Source organism: Zea mays, chromosome 4 (genome assembly GCF_902167145.1).
Source record: "Zea mays cultivar B73 chromosome 4, Zm-B73-REFERENCE-NAM-5.0, whole genome shotgun sequence".
Lineage (NCBI taxonomy): Eukaryota > Viridiplantae > Streptophyta > Magnoliopsida > Poales > Poaceae > Zea > Zea mays.
Genome location: NC_050099.1, coordinates 46,069,545 through 46,088,149, shown reverse-complemented (window position 1 = coordinate 46,088,149; position 18,605 = coordinate 46,069,545). Strand labels below are relative to the sequence as shown.

The 18,605-nt window shown below is 41.7% G+C and overlaps 2 protein-coding genes and 1 long non-coding RNA gene across 3 annotated transcripts; all 3 read left to right on the top strand.

Annotated features, from left to right (window-relative positions):
* Positions 1 to 973: 973 nt before the first annotated feature.
* On the top strand, positions 974 to 2,265 carry LOC103655261 (uncharacterized). The gene is made up of 6 exons (XM_008682041.3): positions 974 to 1,008; positions 1,093 to 1,369; positions 1,458 to 1,542; positions 1,621 to 1,745; positions 1,836 to 1,907; positions 2,007 to 2,265. The coding sequence occupies exons 2-6, from the start codon at positions 1,120 to 1,122 to the stop codon at positions 2,081 to 2,083; spliced, it is 609 nt and encodes a 202-aa protein (XP_008680263.2). The 5' UTR covers positions 974 to 1,008; positions 1,093 to 1,119; the 3' UTR covers positions 2,084 to 2,265.
* A 9,032-nt stretch (positions 2,266 to 11,297) lies between these two features.
* Positions 11,298 to 12,171, top strand: LOC103653204 (putative ubiquitin-like-specific protease 1B). The gene is made up of 4 exons (XM_008680164.1): positions 11,298 to 11,544; positions 11,625 to 11,750; positions 11,831 to 11,964; positions 12,039 to 12,171. The coding sequence occupies exons 1-4, from the start codon at positions 11,488 to 11,490 to the stop codon at positions 12,169 to 12,171; spliced, it is 450 nt and encodes a 149-aa protein (XP_008678386.1). The 5' UTR covers positions 11,298 to 11,487.
* A 4,806-nt stretch (positions 12,172 to 16,977) lies between these two features.
* LOC103653203 (uncharacterized) lies at positions 16,978 to 17,686 on the top strand. The gene is made up of 3 exons (XR_565322.2): positions 16,978 to 17,092; positions 17,164 to 17,255; positions 17,482 to 17,686. It is a non-coding gene; the product is annotated as an uncharacterized lncRNA (long non-coding RNA).
* Positions 17,687 to 18,605: the final 919 nt, after the last annotated feature.

The following is an 18,605-nucleotide window of genomic DNA, read 5'->3' as shown; positions in this document are numbered from 1 at the left end:
TTGTTGTTTCGGCTAGCGAGGGGTGTGGAAGAAGAAAGGGATAAGGCGCTTGTTTGACCCGGACCGGACGGCAGGACACCGTCGGGGGTTCACTGCAACGCATCGACGGCTTCCGCAGCTTCTCAGGCCTAGGTAAGCTTTCAAGCGAATTTGTTGCTGCAACTGTTCTCTAAGTTGAATTTTTTTGATCATGTTTCAGTTGAATTATCCATACAAAATTCTCGCTTTAATGCCGTGTATGCTTGTGTGTATTGGGGACTGGTATTGGGGTATATAAAGTTTATATGCATTCTTCCGGTATATATATCGGTTGATGCTAATCTCTACTGTCTGGGGTCTCAAGGCTATATATCCTTGCTCTCCCTCCTTTAAAATAAAATATTTGTGCCGGAACACCCGTACTAGCAGTTGAATTTTCCATACAAACAATGTTGTTAATGCCGTGTATGCTTGTGTATATTGGGGACTGATATTGGGGTATAAAGTTTATATGCATTCTTCCGGTATATATCGGTTGATGCTAAACTCTACTGTATGGGGTCTCAAGGCTATAATACAACCAGAAAAAGTTTTAGACTTTAACCAAATCCTGGCTCCAAAGCTGATGTGAAACCATGCCCCTCTAACCCCGTACAGATATAATGTTATACAACCAGAAAAAGTATGATATGTGTTCCATTTAAATTTAAATTTTAAATTATGTCAAATGCTACAAGGTTTTGATGGAACCGGTCGTATTGAACCGTGAAAGAGTCGCAGCGGACCGCCTAAAACGGATGCCTATGTAAGTTATTATATAAATATATATTTACATAAAATTGATCTATCAAAGTTATGACCGATATTTAGTCGTGTGTTTAATATAGCTTCAGGTTGTTCGACGACTACCGTGATGAAGATTTTTATGGGCTACCGCGGAAATACAGTATTGTCGCTCGGGTAGAAGTTAAATTCCCGATTGAACCACGTTTTCGAGAAAGACAACATTTCGTTTTATCTGACATCAATGTAAGCCAACAATTCTCTAAGTTTCATTTTCAAAGTTACACGCTCTTCATACCATTGCCTCTTCTCCTACTAAAATACTATTAGGGAGCCAAGATCGAGGCCATAACATATATGTATGAGACAGTCAAACATTTCGACAATTTGCTCCATGAAAAGCATGTTTACAAGATGCATAATGTAAAGTTCAATCTTCATCCGGGTGAATTTAATTTTCGTCATCTAAATGGTCCCATGGAATTGTGTCTTGACCAACAAGCTATCGTGGAGCCATACACTGTTCCAATTCAGATGGCGCCATTCCCAAAACAAATACTATTGAACCTTGCTGATATTGCTGAGTTGCCAAACAGGACTTTAGTCGGTAAGAATATATCGACCTCTTAATATTATTAATATATCGTTTACACAAAATTCAGTATTAATCCATTTATAAACTGTTATTTTTGTAGACATCATGGCTGTTGTAGTCCACTTGGATACAATACATCGCACAATGTGGGGCCCTTTCAGAAAGATTGTTATAATGGATGCTAGGTATATTCTGTTAATTGTCGAGTTATATATCCAAGTCTAAATATTACTAACCTATTCTTACCAAAATCAATGTCGTAGGGGATATTTACATATCATTAAAGTTTGGGGTGACCTACTAAACAAAAATGCACTCCGCTGGGCGTTGGCTAAGGAGGATTATGGCATAATAATTGGGACTATGTTTAGACGGTTCAGAAGACAAGGTACAACATGTCTTTACGTCTTTCAAAACATCTGTCACTAAGTTTTGCTTTATAATGATTCGTAACGGAGATTTAAATGTGTAATTCTAGAGTGCCTCGAGTCTTCGGATCATACCGCAATACACTTCAATCCGTTCCATCACAACACCCATCATTTTCGACGTAAGTATATTCTAAAAAATTAGTTACATTTAATTTGTGATTGTTTTCATTATATCATGAACTACGTGTAGATGTGATTAACTGTGGCATTCATTGCAGCAATCCAAAAAGCTTTGGTGGCGCTGAACAACCGTCAGTTTGCTGTGACATTTCTTGAAGAAGAAAGGCGTAGATAGATTCTACAAATTCGCAAAGAGCAATAATTGGGACTATGTTTAGGCGTAGAGAGATTCTATAATGATAGAATACGTGTCGTACTGTTATTGATCAACCAAACGCAACAAGAGGCAAACTTGTATGTCTATGAATCTTGTTTGTAATACCTATGACATGGGTTTAATAAGAGATATTTTGTGAAGTTTTTGACCGTGCAAATGATTAATAAATATTTTGTGCGAAAATTTGAATTCCCGTAATAATCTGTATGGGTTATACATTTAGATAGTGCAAACAGTCTCCAAATCTGTAGGTAATCCTGATCACCCCTATCTGTTCTTTAAGCTTTCAGTTTATTTACTGACTAAACCACATCCCTTTGTTTAATTCTCTTGAAACATTCTAACCACAGCCCTATCTGAGAGTGTTGTAAAATCAGTATATAAAAAATGTGAACAGATGACTCCGAGGGTGGCAAAATTAGTTAGAGGGGAGAAACTGAGAAGTACACACGGTAATGTGTATTCACCCTTGCGTCCTTTGCTGTAAATAAAAGGTCACTCTTTACAGACTACAGATGTAACTCAAAAAACAAAAAGATCAGAGGTCACTCAAAAACGAAAAGATCAGATGTAACTCCAGAAACAAAGAGAGAAAAGTGAATATATAAACTCTTGTTTTTTCTCTGATTCTGTGTTCCTTTGTTCTTGCTGTTCTTTATGCTTGTGTGCCATTAAGAACTCAAATTATTCTCAGTTTGTCGTCGGTGAGACATACCACAGAGCGTGCTTTGTTTGGGGGCGGGTGCCAAAAGGCTTTGCATTAGTACCTTGTAAGATCCCAGGAGCCTGTCACGGGCCAACACCTGTAGTTCAAGATTGGTATTGTTGCTCGCCTGCAAAGACAGCTGAAGACTGTTGCATGTATAGCAGCCACACTCTGGTCAACATTGGTATTGTTGATCTTCGGCACAAGATGCTTGTCAGCTCGGTTGCATAGGTATTCCTGGATAGCTCTAATATTTCGAATGTATTTGATGTATCTGTTCTTTGCTGGATCTAGAGTCATGTACTTTGCACGTACAGCAAATCGTTCCATGTGTTAATCCTCATTTGTAATGTATACCATAAATGGTATTATGGAAGGATGTTTCTTCATTAATCCCATCTGTTGATTAACATCAGAATAAGACTTTAATCAGTGGCTACGAGAAATGAGATATAACTAAATAACGGAAAACAACATAAACTAAACAATTTTATGAAATACCCCTCACCCCTGCACTGTTTCTTGCCACATCCACTTGTCCCACACAAGAGTATTGCCACTGATTCCTTTCTCTCTTTAATTCTGATCGGAAAAGTTGGAAAACAAAGAAGGAAATGTTACCAAAAGAAAACATTATCAATTACTGTCAGGTTGCTTTGGAGTGGCTGTGATAAATTGTCGCTTTGAAGTGGCTATGATAAATTGTTGAGGGTTAAATACATCGATTCTATTATGCAAATATCCTTCACTTAAAGAGGGATGCCAAACATGCATGGAAATATCTTTCACTTAAAGAGGGATGCCAAACATTGACTTGTAATTCGCTGCAATGCAAAATGCTTTTCTAGCTACGAATTGCTTCCACGAAACAGATCTTGGTTTCTGACGAAGACTGCTGTAGTCCTTGGTTTTTGGCATTGGCTATAGTCCTTGCTGTTTTTTAGGGGAGCAGAAAAAGTTATTTGTTTTGAGCAAACATGTAGCCCTTTGTTTAATTCTCTTGAAACATTCTAACACTTAATTCTCTGGGTTGAATTTTTAGCATCACTTTCCACTCTTGCTCCTGCTGCCACTGCACCATTACATTTGCACATAGCTGGTCTGCTTACTCACTAGCAGTAAGAATCCATGGACAACATTGTATGCCAGCCCGGCCTTCAAGGCTACAATCCCCTTGCTTAGCAGCATCCAGATCCAGATCACCCAGTGTCATTAGCTAGACTGGCACTTGGAAGCAGGCCAGTGTCATTAGCTGGCTCGCACTGGAGGGCTCTGTCCTTGGCTCCTTGATGCCAAATATGGTGGACATGAGGAGATCACCAAGTGCTAGATGAGGACACCAAACAAAAACAATCCAAACAAAAATAGTGGTACAGGAAGACCCCTTCGGCAGGAGTGCTATGAGAATAATCTTGTATGCAACTGGATCTAAGTGAGTGGATAAAGGTGCCTATGTTTTGCAGAATCAGGCAGAATATTTGAATTGGGTGAAGGAACAAATCACAACCAGATCAAATGCACTATTACACTTTGTTGCTTGTAAAATGTGGTCAGGTAGACACAGGTCAATACCGTTCAGATTATATAAGCACTCGGCTCGCCTGAGGATGGATGTATGTGAGACCTGAATTTGTATGGTAGCAACAGCGTGCTGATTGATTTAGTGCTGTGAATCCCTTGCTTTTCAAATCCATGTGTGAGGAATCTCCTTGCTATTTGAATGGCAAGCGGAATTCCTCTCCATGGATCCCCTCAGGATCCCTGATCACCAAATCAGACCTTACTCAAGTACTGTGTGAAAACTTAACTAAGCCATTCCACTGTCCATGATAGGGTTTCTTTATGGAGAACGGAGAACCAACAGAAACAGATCAGATGGAACATAATGATGGACGCACACCATTGACAAACATCTCAAACACCATTACTATGGGTAAAGGTTATTACACGCGTGCCGATTAATGTTTGAAACATAGTATTTAGGGTAACACTAATACACAAGTTTATATTGTAGCTGATGAAAATGGATCGAAAAGGCTTGGTCCAAATGTCGATGCTAAGGAACGTAAGAGGCAAAGGGAAAGGGAAAGATATGCCGCGATGACCGTTGAACAAAAAAAACGAGAAAAGTAGAAAACATCGTGAAGCAAGCCAACGAAATAAAGGACCTCCTATACAGACAGAGGCATCTAGTGGTGATGAAAAAGTTAAATTCCTAATTATTTTAATAGATCCTCTTGTGGATTAGTGAATGTCTATTAATCTTATTTTGGTTTTCATTTTGTTTCACAGTTAGTCTTTCAGATGGCTGTAGCACAATTGATTTCACAAACTTTGCAACACAAGGTATTGCGGATATACCTATCACAATTTTTTCCACCGATCGTTTTATAAATACAGAAATACAGATTTGTAGCCATGAAAATCATTTTGCCACTGTTGATTTGGTAGTTCCAAATGTGAATCGAGATGATGATAGCGATTGGTTGCATAGGAATGAGACATTCAAGTCAGACGATGTTTTCACAACAAGAGACCTTATGACACCAGGTACATGACTGTTCACTCAACTAATTTTGCAAAACAACTGATTTCAGGCGGTTTAACGTATACATGTCTTATTCCAGGCGGTGTGCATGAAACTGTTGGTAACACGCCTAACCATAATTTGGGAAGGGCTGCCTACTTTAGAGAGCGGTACAAAAACTTAACTCCAGCCGAGAGGGAGCTTAATCGTGAACGCCTTAGGTTGTATAATAATACACCAAAGCGGAAAGGGTCAAAGATAGAGTACATAAGAAAACGTAGAGCACTGTTGGCTGACACATTAAGTCAGGAGTCCATCGCCATGGAGTCCCCAACATATACGCCTGAGGTTGTACACCCTACAACAGATGCAATTGAACCTAATGGATCCGCTCTTACCCCCTGCGACTGGGTTATCCCTGATATCGCCAGTAACCCGTTCCTACCAGCTTCAACACAGACCGAGGATGCCGATTCACTGCGTATGTCTACTAGACCACTAAGACGTAAACAACATGTGCCACGTGGTGAAAGACAAGCTATCTTAGCCCGTCGAAACCGGCAATTTGAAGCATCCATTTCAAGGAACATGGCTACTGTGGCTGAGGATATCATTAGTGACGCTGAGGAAGGGGATGATTGGACACAACCCCATATGTCTGCAAAGATCAACAACAATGGTAATTACTATCATTTTTATCCCCCCCTTTTATCCTGAATGCCCAGGTATTTTTATGTGGCTTGTATTTTCACCCTCCAGTTGATGGCGATGACAGTGTCGTATTTGAAGATGATGCTGATGAGAACGAGGGATACCTATTCGCTGGGAAATGTACTAATTTCAATCTTTTTATGATATGATACAAATGCTTATATAAATACATATATGTCTTACTCATTGTTTCCAAAAAAATATCAGATGAGGATACCGATGAGGATATAGAGATCGATGGTAGTCAAGATGAATCGAGTGCCATTGATGTTCCTGACCCGTACGACAAGGTGTATAGCAACATCCCTGAAGAAACCCATATGCTAAAGACTGTTCCCAACTGCGGTTATTGCACCACGAAGAAGTTTGAGTATGAGACACCTGGTTTTTGTTGTCGTGGTGGGAAGGTTGAGCTAGCCCCACTGGAGACCCCTCCCCAACTCAAGAGGTTGTGGGATAGTGCAGACTCTGATGCTAGGCACTTTCGTGATAACATTAGGTTTTTTAATGGCCATTTCTCTTTCACTTCCCTATACTGTTGCCTCGATAGTATGACAACTAATGTAAGGGATTCTGGTATATACACGTTCCGAGCACAGGGCATGATGTATCACAATATCAAGTCATTTGGTAGGGATGGTGGGGCAGATCATAAACACCTTGAGCTTTACTTTTATGATGATGATCCCACTCTCGAGCATCGGTACCGTAAGTGTCGCGAAGAGCATCAACAGAAAGACAAAGAGGTTATTCGACAGATAGTCGACATACTACGTGGAAACCCGTACTCCGAGCACCTTAGGACCATGGGTCACGTTGAGAACCTTGATGACTATCGTATCGCGTTGAACCTAGACCAGACGTTGAACCAGAAGACATAACACACCTCTCACTTCGGAGGTGGCCACTGTCTGGATCGAAGGGAGCGAAGGGCGAGGCCAGTTCAGCAAGAGTGTTATGCTCCATGGGAAGGACAGTTCAAGCCACTGCATCCGCTCATACCATGGATGCTACGATGCACTATCATATCCATTGTTCTTCCCTAGAGGCGAACTTGGCTGGCACGCAAATATCCCAAAGGTTGGAGTATCCATGGACGAAGTGGATGCATACCGTGCGACACATAGGGCAAGTAATGCAAATGATGAAGATGCGGGTTAGTTGTTTGTTTATATTTTGAAATATTTGCGCATTATTAACTATTTTTTCATCATCACTCACTTTATAATCCTTGCATATGCAGAATCTCCTAGCCATTTATGTGTGTCTGTACGTGACTACTACTGCTACAAATTCCAGATTCGCCCCGAGGTATTCAATCCTATACTTCATGGAAAGCGGCTTTTTCAGCAGTTCGCGGTCGACACGTACATAAAGATTGAGAACTCTCGTTTAGATTACATACGCAAGAATCAGGATCGGTTAAGGGCAGACCTGTACCAGGGCTTGGTGGATAGCATGCTAGATGGAGATATTAGAGGAGAGAAGGTTGGCAAGCGAACTGTGCTGTCGACGTCGTTTATTGGCGGTCCTCGTGACATGAGACGTCGGTATATGGATGCTATGGCTCTGGTGCGGAAGTTTGGTAAACCAGACATATTTCTTACCATGACATGTAACCCTAACTGGGATGAGATAAGGAGGGAGCTTCTCCCTGGGCAGACACCGCAAGATCGTCCGGATCTTGTAGTGCGTGTCTTTCATGCGAAGCTACAAGAGTTAAAGCATCGGCTGACTAAACAGTATATTCTTGGTAAGGTCCGAGCCTACATCTATGTCGTGGAGTTTCAGAAGCGGGGTTTGCCGCATGCCCATTTTCTACTCATAATGCAAGGGAAGTACAAGCTCACATGTCCTGAGCAGTACGACCTTTTGATCTCAGCCGAGATCCCAAGCAACAAGTACCCTGAACTACGAAAGATGGTTATCAAGCATATGATGCATGGCCCGTGTGGGTCGCTAAACCCTAACTGCCCATGCACTAAGGGTCGTAAATCATGCAAGAATCATTACCCTCGGCCTTTCAGTGACACAACCTTGCAAGGGAAGGGTTCATACCCTATTTATAAACGTTGTGACGATGATCGTAAAGAAAAGGTCCGAGGGTGCGAACTGGACAATAGATGGGTTGTCCCTTATAACCCATACCTTCTTCGTCTCTTCAACTGCCACATCAATGTCGAGGCATGTGGGAGCATCAAGGCTGTTAAATACCTGTTCAAATACATATACAAAGGCCATGATCGTGCGTCTGTTGTTATGAGAGATGCGAGCAAGGCAGATGATGATGTTGATGAGATCAAGCGGTATAGAGATGCAAGGTGGGTGACTCCTCCGGAAGCCTTGTGGAGGATATACGGCTTTGAGCTTAGTCAGATATCTCCACCTATTATGCAACTTCAACTCCATCTTCCAAACATGCACATGGTGGCGTTTCACGAGCGGCAAATGGTCGAGCGAGTCATCAACCGTCCAGGTGTTGATAGGTCGATGCTCACATCATATTTTGAGGCGAATAGGCTACACGAGGAGGCTCGTGGCATCCTATATCGTGACTTCCCTGAGTGGTACACTTGGCAGAGTGGTAAGGGAAAAGTATGGCAACGGAGGAAACGAGATACAAGTGGACAAGTCGGTAGGATAGTCTCTGCTCATCCGGCTGAGGGGGAGCGCTACTATCTTCGTGTTCTCCTAAACCACGTGACTGGCGCCGCCTCCTATGTGGATCTAAGGACAGTTGATGGTGTCACCCTACCGACCTTTCGTGAGGCAGCAGAGAGAAGGGGACTACTTGAGTCGGACAACACACTGGATGAGTGTCTCACTGAACGTGCTCTTTTCCAGATGCCATCATCGCTGCGACGGCTTTTTGCCACAATACTGGTTTACTGTGAGCCAAGCGATGTGGCTGTACTCTGGCAGAAACACAAAGATTCTATGTCCGAGGACTATCAACACAAGAGTCAGAACAAAACTCATGTTGAGCAGATGGTATTGATTGACATTAGGAACATGCTGCAGTCAATGGGAAAGGACATAAAGACATTCCCTCTACCTCCTATGATCGACGCGTATGACGATGCTATTGGTACTGCTCGGGAGGTTTACGAGGAGGAAAGTATCCAACCGACAGTGGAAGATGTGGCTCTTAAAGACTCTCTTAACGAGGAACAGAGGGCCGCCTATGATAAGATTATGTCTGTCGTTGACACCGATCAGGGCGGATTATTCTTTGTGGATGGACCTGGTGGCACCGGGAAGACTTATCTATACAGAGTGCTGCTCGCGACGCTACGCAACCAGGGCAAGATTGCAGTGGCAACAGCTACATCTGGCGTTGCGGCTTCCATAATGCCTGGAGGAAGAACCGCCCATTCACGCTTCAAGATACCACTCACTATTGACGATGGCGCTGTATGTAGCTTCACGAAGCAGAGTGGAACAGCAGAGTTGCTATGGAAAGCATCTCTCATTATCTGGGACGAGGCTTCTATGACTAAGAGACAAGCCGTGGAGGCACTGGACAATAGCATGCGCGATATAATGGGTCGCCCTGCACTACCATTTGGTGGTAAAACCATTGTCTTCGGTGGAGATTTTAGACAGGTCTTGCCTGTTGTTCGTAAAGGGTCAAGGGCTCAAGTGGTCGCGTCTTCGCTACGAATGTCTTACCTATGGGAGTCCATGTCCCACTTAAAGCTTGTTAGCAACATGAGAGCAAAAAACGACCCTTGGTTTGCAGAGTTTTTGCTGCGCGTAGGCGGTGGAACTGAGGAAACAAATAGTGACGGCGACATTCGTCTTCCTGATGATGTGTGTGTGCCTTACAGTGGGAGTGACAACGATCTTGACAACCTAATAGACTTTGCTTTCCGAAATCTCAATGAAAATATGTCTGATTCCACCTACATCACTTCAAGGGAGATACTGTCAACACGGAACGACTGGGTTGATATGATAAATGTTAAGATGATTGATCGTTTTCAAGGGGAGCATATGGTGTATCATAGTTTCGATAGCGCCATGGATGATCCCCACAACTACTACCCACCCGAGTTCCTAAACACATTGACGCCTAATGGGCTACCACCTCATGTTTTGAAGCTCAAGATTGGATGTCCTGTTATATTGCTCCGGAATATAGACCCTGCAAATGGACTTTGCAATGGCACCAGGCTGGTCGTTCATGGCTTCCAAAGAAATAGCATTGACGCAGAGATTGTACTGGGTCAACACATTGGAAAACGGATTTTCCTACCGCGTATACCGTTGTGTCCCTCCGATGAAGAGATGTTCCCTTTCCAGTTCAAAAGAAAGCAGTTTCCTGTACGGCTTAGCTTTGCAATGACGGTTAACAAAGCACAGGGTCAGACTATTCCCAATGTTGGTGTATACTTGCCTGAACTAGTGTTCTCTCATGGCCAACTATATGTTGCTCTATCTAGAGCGACAGCCCGATCGAACATAAAGATTCTTGTCATCCCAGCTGTCGATGGGAGGAAAAAGTCAAGGAAGGGTGTAAAGAAAACCCCCACCGTAGATTGTGGGACATATACCAAGAACATTGTCTACAAAGAGGTCCTAACAAATTAGACCCATGGTAAGAGTTGCATGTTTAGCTAACAAACTAATAGGATGATGTTTGTCTTATGTTTGATTGGTCTGGTGTATTATCAAGTCATGTTTGCATGCTACAATTGTTTTTATTAGAGCCGCACATGTTTGTGTATTATTAGAGCATGCATACTATCTTAAAGTATTGTTGAGTTTTGGATCATTTGTGAAATTAGCAATAATAATTTTTATGCATCTAACAATTTGTTATGAATGTAGGTTTTTGTCCCGCGAGAATGGAATCTCTATTTGTAGGCTTGTCTCATAACAAGCCAAAAAAATCGGTGGCAACCGCAATAGTTCGAGAAGGTATTAAAATTTTCATAGTTCTGTATGGATCAATTTGTATTTTTTGTAATAACTAATTTTAGTTTTATCTCATGACTGGTTGCTCCTAGACTATATTTGCACGCAAGGTGATCTTGCTCTCATCGGTTTTATCAAGGAAATCCCTTGTGAACCAAGGGTAGAAGTCGTTCTTATTGATGATGCCTTTGTTGAAAGGAAGTGGATGGAGTGTTTATTTTAGCCGAGCGCATATTTAGGCGACGAGGTAATCCATGCTTAGTTTTTATATTTGGCGACGTTGTTATGTATAAGTTGTTTTACTCATCCTGGTATTTTTAACCACAACTTACACACTTGCAGGTTATAGACTGTTACATAAATTTGATAAAAGCTCAAAAGCATCTAAAGTGCCGATCTGGAGGTCGCGTTCACATAGAAAATGCTTTCCAGTTCAATTTCCTGAAGCGAGATGGTGATCTTGAAATTAAAACAGAGGAGCTATATCCAATTAAAGACATGACACACATATGTAGCGCTGAACGAAGGGTGTTACTTTACCTAGACCATGACATGGTACATATGAGTTTGCAATCTGAACAGTTAGTGTTTATATGTATTTTATTCTTATGCAAGTATTTATAATTGTTTTGTAGGTGTTTATTCCGATAAACATCCGAGAGACGCATTGGTATCTTGCTGTGATCCATGCAAGAAATATGAAGATACAAGTGCTCGATTCACTTGGTACTTCACAAGACCGCAAAGACCTCACTGACTCTGTGAGTATGCACAAACTAAACAATTATGAATTCAATATTAACTTATCCCAATCTCTAATTTTATTTTACCATATATAAAGATTAAAGGACTGCAAAGACAAATAGATATGATATCTCAACGTAAGGAGTTAAAAGACCACAGGTGGCCAGACCTCCAAGTTGCTTCTTGGCCGCTCAGAGAAATAGACATGGGATATGCAAAGCAGACAGATAGGTACGTCCTAAGATCTTCTTTACCAATTTCTTCATTCATACTAATCTTTATGTTGGTATTAATGTATATTGTAGCTCTTCATGTGGCCTCTTTCTTTTGAACTATATCGAATACTGGACAGGGGATGAACTGTCTGACAGTTTTACCCAGGTATATTATTACTACTACGACATATATGGACATCTACAGTCAGTGTTACATATATAATGCTAAATAATTGTTTCTTATTTGTAGGATGCCATGTCACACTTTAGGAAAAAAATGGCTGCTATATTACTATCTTCAGACCTGAATAAGAGAAGGGGGTGTCTGTTATACAAAAATGAAAAAGAAGTTGACTCTGGAAGCCCATCTGATGTTGAGATATTAGAAAACCCAACAGATTCTAATAAGAGGAAACTACTCCACGTGCTTGATGATAGAGAAGTAGTGTATGAAGATGAGGAAGGCCCTATTACTCAAGCAGACTTGCAAAGGTGGTTTGTTGATGATTGGGATAAAAGAGCTCCTGTAAAAGTCTCTAACGATGGTTGCACCAATGACTTTTTAATGGTTGGTCTTTCCACAAAGGACATGCCAGTGACCAAAGCCGATTCAATAGATGTTTTATGTGATTATATCATGGCAATAGAAGACGATACGACACTAGAGTAAGTGCTCATTGATTTATTTATTTTATGTATATCGACTACTTAGATTCTTGATATAGAGTTTCATCATGCTACATTACAGGAGAACATGGGTGCGAAGTTTCAATCCTTTTAAGATAGAAATATCTGTCAAAGACCTGCAAAACATATTAACGACAACTCAAGATATGATTCTAAGATGTTTTGATATGGCTGTTCGGCTGCTTGCCAATAAAGAGTCACGTAGACCGAAAGAAGAAATCATAAATAATAGAAAGCATTATATGGACATGCGTTTTTGGGTAAGTTTGTTTCCAATCATTAATGTATTAATATATAGTATCTACATCTAATCATCATGTGTACATGTATATATACTGTCTAGAGAATGGTTGGTTTTGGTAAACTTCCAAAGTACCATCAGGATCCTACAACAGAAGAGTTAGCCAAAACACTCGATTGTTGGCCATCAATGAATTATTATATCACGGGTTGTAGATATGTAAGTATGTGTTCATTTTGAATGTATTTATAAAGGACACTTCTGTTGTAGGATCCTAATGACTGATATTTTGCAGGTTCTCATGCCATGGAAATTCAATGGATGTCACGCCCTTTTCGTAATAGATCATGTTAAAAAGCATGTGACTTTTATCAATTTTACACCGACTCAAGATTGGTGTAAACACATGCCATACAAGAGGTTCGCGGAAGCGATTATCATGGCCTCAAAAAAATATAAGATTGCTTACAGCAAGAAACGTTCTGGATGGGCGGAGGATATCTTTAAGTGGGAACATACAATTCAGACTGGTGTTCCAATTGACTTAAGAGGGTATTTTCTTCATACCACCTTCTCAGCAGTTTAAATTTTTTCTATGATAATCATTGTATAAAACATAGTTGCCCAAATATTATTCTATAGGTTTAATACCAGCTACCTCGTTCTACAAGCTATGGCCATGTGGGGGGATGACAGACGACTGAAATTTGTTGGGGTGAGTGTAGTACGTTTGTTTTATGTTCAAAACTTACATTCTAGCTATCTCGTTCTACAAGATAATATGTTTTATTCTCTTATCTCTTTGTCTGTAGGATGCAAAGACTCTTCGAAGAAACTTTGTGATTGATCTTTTAAGTTATGAGGACAATTCGTGCCGATATGCCATCCCTGCAAACATACAACAAAGACTTGTCGATATCGCTAAAAAGGATTAGCTGATTAGTGAACAGTTGTCGACACATTTGTCTGTAACTAATTTGTGTGATATTGATAATGTTTTCCACACGTATTTTGCATATTATAGTGATGTGTGTTGCTCCGTATCAATGTTTCATACAAATCTTTTACTTCCATCGCAACGCACGGGCACATATCTAGAATATATATTGTTATCGTGTTATTGTACGGTTCCGTTGCATATTATAGTGATGATAGTGCAAAGTTTGTTAAAAGGTAAGGGCAGCCATAATGTACAGTGCTGTAGTTGTATGTTTCATTTCTTTCTCTAATAAGTATTATATCATTTGATCAAGATCAAGTCAGTTTATGTTTGGGCAGGTTATAATGTTTTTGCCTTTTTATCTATTGTAGAGACACTTTCTACACGAAGCAAGCTTTCTATTGGTGTTGTGTGTCCATACAATGCTCAAGTTAGAGCAATACAGGAAAAGGTTGGGAAGGCCTGCATGAGGAATGATTATTTCTCAGTGAAAGTAAAATCTGTGGATGGTTTCCAAGGCGCGGAGGAAGATATAATTATCATATCAACAGTCAGGAGTAATGGAGCTGGTACAGTTGGGTTTCTATCAAACTTACAGAGGACTAACGTGGCTCTAACAAGGGCCAAGTAAGTTCTGCACCGAGCATTTAAATTTCACTTCAATTACTTCATAATCTTTTATCTGGTGCATGATAATAAAAACTGTTTGTAAACCTTTGTTGTACATGCCCAGATTGGGGAAGACTTTACATTCGACAACTTTACTATATACCCTTCTTTGTCAAGGATTTGATGATAAGCCAATGGTTAAAAGGGTTGTCATTGTAACCCCCACAAGCTTAGTTAGCAACTGGGAATCTGAGATAATTAAGTGGTTGAAAGGCAGAGTGCAGGTGCTGGCCCTCTGTGAAAGCACACATGCTGATGTTCTTTCCAGAATTGAAAGTTTCTTAAAACCCTTGAGCCGTCTCCAGGTTTTCTTTTGCTTACTAATTATTTGTTAATATACACTATAATAAATGAAAATGTAGCTGCAAGTTAATGACAATTTCTGTGGTGCATGAATAATCTTTAGGTACTTATCATATCTTATATATGAGACTTTCTGCATGCATTCTTCAAAATTTCAATCTATTCATGTATGCGTTTCTGAACTTTCGATGCTTCAATTCATTTGCGGGAATAAGTTTGGCTTAATCTAGAATACTGTTTGGTCTTGCTTATATGCTTACTTGTGATCTTTCTTTTTCGCCAAGTGAACAGGACCCGCATATCGGCATCTGCGCGACTGCGTTAAGATCGCACACCATGTGCCTGCTTATCTCTATCTGTGAGTCAAGACTGTTATTGAAGCTCCTCTGGCTACTTACAGAGACCACTGTCCGCTGTTCAAGGGTCTTGAACCGTGTCCAGGTTCACGGAAGTCCTTGAGAATCTGAACCTGTTTCCCCCAGTCAGCTTACACTGGCTCCTACTCCTTGGTTTGAATATTGCGGAGCGTTTCCCAGACCGGGCGATACGGCGACGGGGAAACGCACAATGGCACAGTCCCTCCCAGCCCAAGAAAATAAACCACGTGCTTTGCTGTCAGTTCTGTTGAGGAAATAGGATTTCATTTGAGCAGATACATGATGTCAAGCTAAACATCGAAGCACATGGTTTATTTTCTGGAGGGCGGCGTCAAACCAGGCGCTGGGCGTGCTCGGCCGCGACGCCTTCTGGCTCCGTTTTCTGGAGAAGAAGCAGCAAACACGTGGAGGACTAGCTAGCACTACGGGAAGATGCCGCCCTTCCTGGAGCAACCATTCAGCTAACGCAAGTGAAGAACTTCATGCTCCTGTGGCTCAGCCATCGCCGGCGCTGCCAAGCCAGCTGCTGGCTTAACTAGGATCAATCAGTGGGCAGGTTTAATATTTGAAATATCGCTCGGATGTGCAGAGTAAACAGCAGCAGATCGTGGGCTCGAAACATCTGGTCAGTGACAATTTGCTTGAGAGACTAATTAATTGTCTTCTGTTTGGCTCTATTCAGGTTGGTCTTGTAACGTCTCTCTTTAAGTAACAGCTCGTTGTCAAGCTAAACATCGAAGCAACTAGGTCATCCCCTTGGACCCTCGCTCGCTCTTCTCGCGTTAAGCTTAATCCTCAGCTGCCTCTGGCCTAGCTTGAGTTGTAATTAACCAGTTCATTAGATTAATGAATTTGCTTTACTTTGTTTGCTTCGATGTTTAGCTTTACTCCCCTCCTCAATCAGGTTGTCCAGGTGTATCATTCATGTTACTTAGTGGACCTCTGACAGAACATAATACCCTCCCCTTACCTTAGTTCTTTTTTTTTCTACCATCAACATGTCATGACTCTGTTAGTTCTGTTTCTCTTAAGCATGCATTGGAAACAAACTCTGTCAGTTCTGTTTCTCTGTCAGTTCTGTATCATTGGAAACAAACTCTGTTTAAGGTAGTGGAGCATGGTGTATCATGCATGCATACCTCTGTCAGTTCTGTTTCTCTTAAGCATAAGTCTGTTTTCCTGGAAACCAAACCACTGTTTAACAGCTTGAATCTGCATGCCATGACAATGCAGAGGTATCGCTTGAGGGTTGTTATATACTCCTATATATAATGCAGAGGTATCGCCTGAGGGTCCAGTTTCCAGCCGTTCTCGAGATCGAATCTGCATGCCATGACGTCCCAGGGCCCAGCGTCGAACGAGGTCTTGGTGATCGTCTTCCAGCGGCTGTCGCCCAGGTCCGTCACCGTCTGCCGCGCCGTGTGCCTCAGGTTGTCCGAGCTGCTCTCTTCGCTTCGTCTCGAGTTTCTCGCCGACGTCGACGACGGCAACGCCGACTCGTCCGCATGCTTCGCTGGCCTCGGCGGTGCCAGCGCGGGCTGCGCCCGGCGCAGACGCAGGCGCAGGTGCGGCGACGCCATTCCAGCAACAACTTGGTTTCCGCCGCTGCCCAAACTTCAGCAGAGGCGATCTAAGAAGAAGCAAGCGTACCGGCTCATGTTCTGACGGCCGTGTTCACGTGGTGTAAGATCTGCATTGTGGAATCCTTCGCCCGGATAAGAGGTGATAGGCACTGCTTCTCCTACGACTTTTGATGACAGAATATATTATGATTCACACACGCTCTTATGCCTTTTACTGTACTTTCTTTTAGATTGAATTTGACATACTTGAGCTACTTGGCTGCAGAGATTGGATCCTCCCGTCCAGACAACCTGATAGAACGACAGTGTATAAGAACAGGGCTCTTAGGACGCCTTTTGTCAAGGTCAGTCCTTTTGCATCAAGGATCTTTCTGTTACCACGGAACAGTAGTTACTAATGTCCATAACTGTGCAGTTGGGTCATAACTCTACCCTGAGAATTGAGATAGATGATCATGTGGTGCAAGATATTGAGTCCCTCATCTTTGATGACACACATAACAAATGGTAATGCCGCTGTTTGGATTATTGTGTACCACTGCTTGTTTATTTCAATGCACAAGATATCAACCATTTGAACCCTACTTTGGACAGTTTTAAAAACAATGGCCAGAATTTTTAGATTCAGCTCCAGTTGAGAAAATAATGTGGTGCACGCTATATTAAGGGCACCATGCTTACCATGGTACTGTTGGGTATCATATATTAATCACTGTGTCTGATCACTTCACAGGTAAGCGTCTCCGTGGATGGAGCCTGAAGTATATTCAAATTCAAGGCATGCCACAAAGCATCTCGCGTGTGGGATGCTCCGGCGTGTGGAAAGTAGAAAAGCCAAATAAATGGGTACATGCACAGCAGGCGTGAGTTCTTAAATACTCAGATTCCTTGTCCATAGGCAAATGCATAGTTCATACGAATCAGAGTGCACGATGCACGCAACTTGACGTCTCTATCGTTGTTTTCAACATGATGAACATGCGAATTTCGTGGTATTAATTGGGACCGTCTGATTTCTCATGGATCCATAGTTCTATTCTACAAGCAATTGAGATAAAGGGATCATGCAAACTGAAAAATGGGAGATGACATTACTGTACAACTTAGTATAATTCATAAACGGGATGTTTGGCTGGCATAACTCCGGTGTTGACTCTGGATTTTTTGAGAGCCGTAGTATATTTTTGTTTTTGTTTTGGAATACCTCATATACTGCTTCGGCAATCTTGGTATTCAATCTTGAAATACCTCATATATTCTGGAGAAATGGTTTCGGTTCGCCGTGCGTACGTTTGGGGTTGTTTCTCCCTCGCTTCTTCCTGGCGGCGGAAGATATAGAAGGGCGAGTGGCCGCGCGGAACATCGACGACCGAGAAACCCCCTCGTCAGCAACTCCATCTGCTATTCTCCCTGACGGTGTTCCTGGCAGCAAGATACCTGATGCTTTTGCCTTCATTCTTCTCACTAGGTGAGTGCCCATGCGTTGCAAGAGGGACTTATGTATTATATGTCTCCGTTGCAACGCACAGGCATATACCTAGTACTATTGAAGCCCTTTCTTTTGTCCTTGGGGTCTAGATGAGAAGCTTTCCTCCACCATTCCGCGAAACAATTATCTCCTCTCTTTATGACTCTATATGCCCTTGTGTTTGAATCATAACCGAGTAAAAACTCTTCAATTGCTTTGGCAGCAAACATGGAATTCATACATTTCTTTACCAATATGTAACATTTGCTCCCAAATACTCAAAAATATGAAACATTTGGTTTGTTACCATAGAGGACTTCGTATGAAGTCTTCTTGAGGAGGTGGTGTAGGTACAACCGATTTATGGCATGACATGATGTGTTGATAGC

What these genes read in the sequence shown, in the direction of transcription:
- LOC103655261 (XM_008682041.3), top strand. Translation starts at nt 1,120, where the DNA reads ATGTATGAGACAGTCAAACATTTCGACAATTTGCTCCATGAAAAGCAT. An exon ending in GCCAAACAGGACTTTAGTCG is followed by an intron (nt 1,370 to 1,457) that starts GTAAGAATATAT and finishes TTATTTTTGTAG; the next exon opens with ACATCATGGCTGTTGTAGTC. An exon ending in ATTGTTATAATGGATGCTAG is followed by an intron (nt 1,543 to 1,620) that starts GTATATTCTGTT and finishes TCAATGTCGTAG; the next exon opens with GGGATATTTACATATCATTA.
- LOC103653204 (XM_008680164.1), top strand. Translation starts at nt 11,488, where the DNA reads ATGACACACATATGTAGCGCTGAACGAAGGGTGTTACTTTACCTAGAC. An exon ending in TTTACCTAGACCATGACATG is followed by an intron (nt 11,545 to 11,624) that starts GTACATATGAGT and finishes ATTGTTTTGTAG; the next exon opens with GTGTTTATTCCGATAAACAT. An exon ending in GCAAAGACCTCACTGACTCT is followed by an intron (nt 11,751 to 11,830) that starts GTGAGTATGCAC and finishes CCATATATAAAG; the next exon opens with ATTAAAGGACTGCAAAGACA.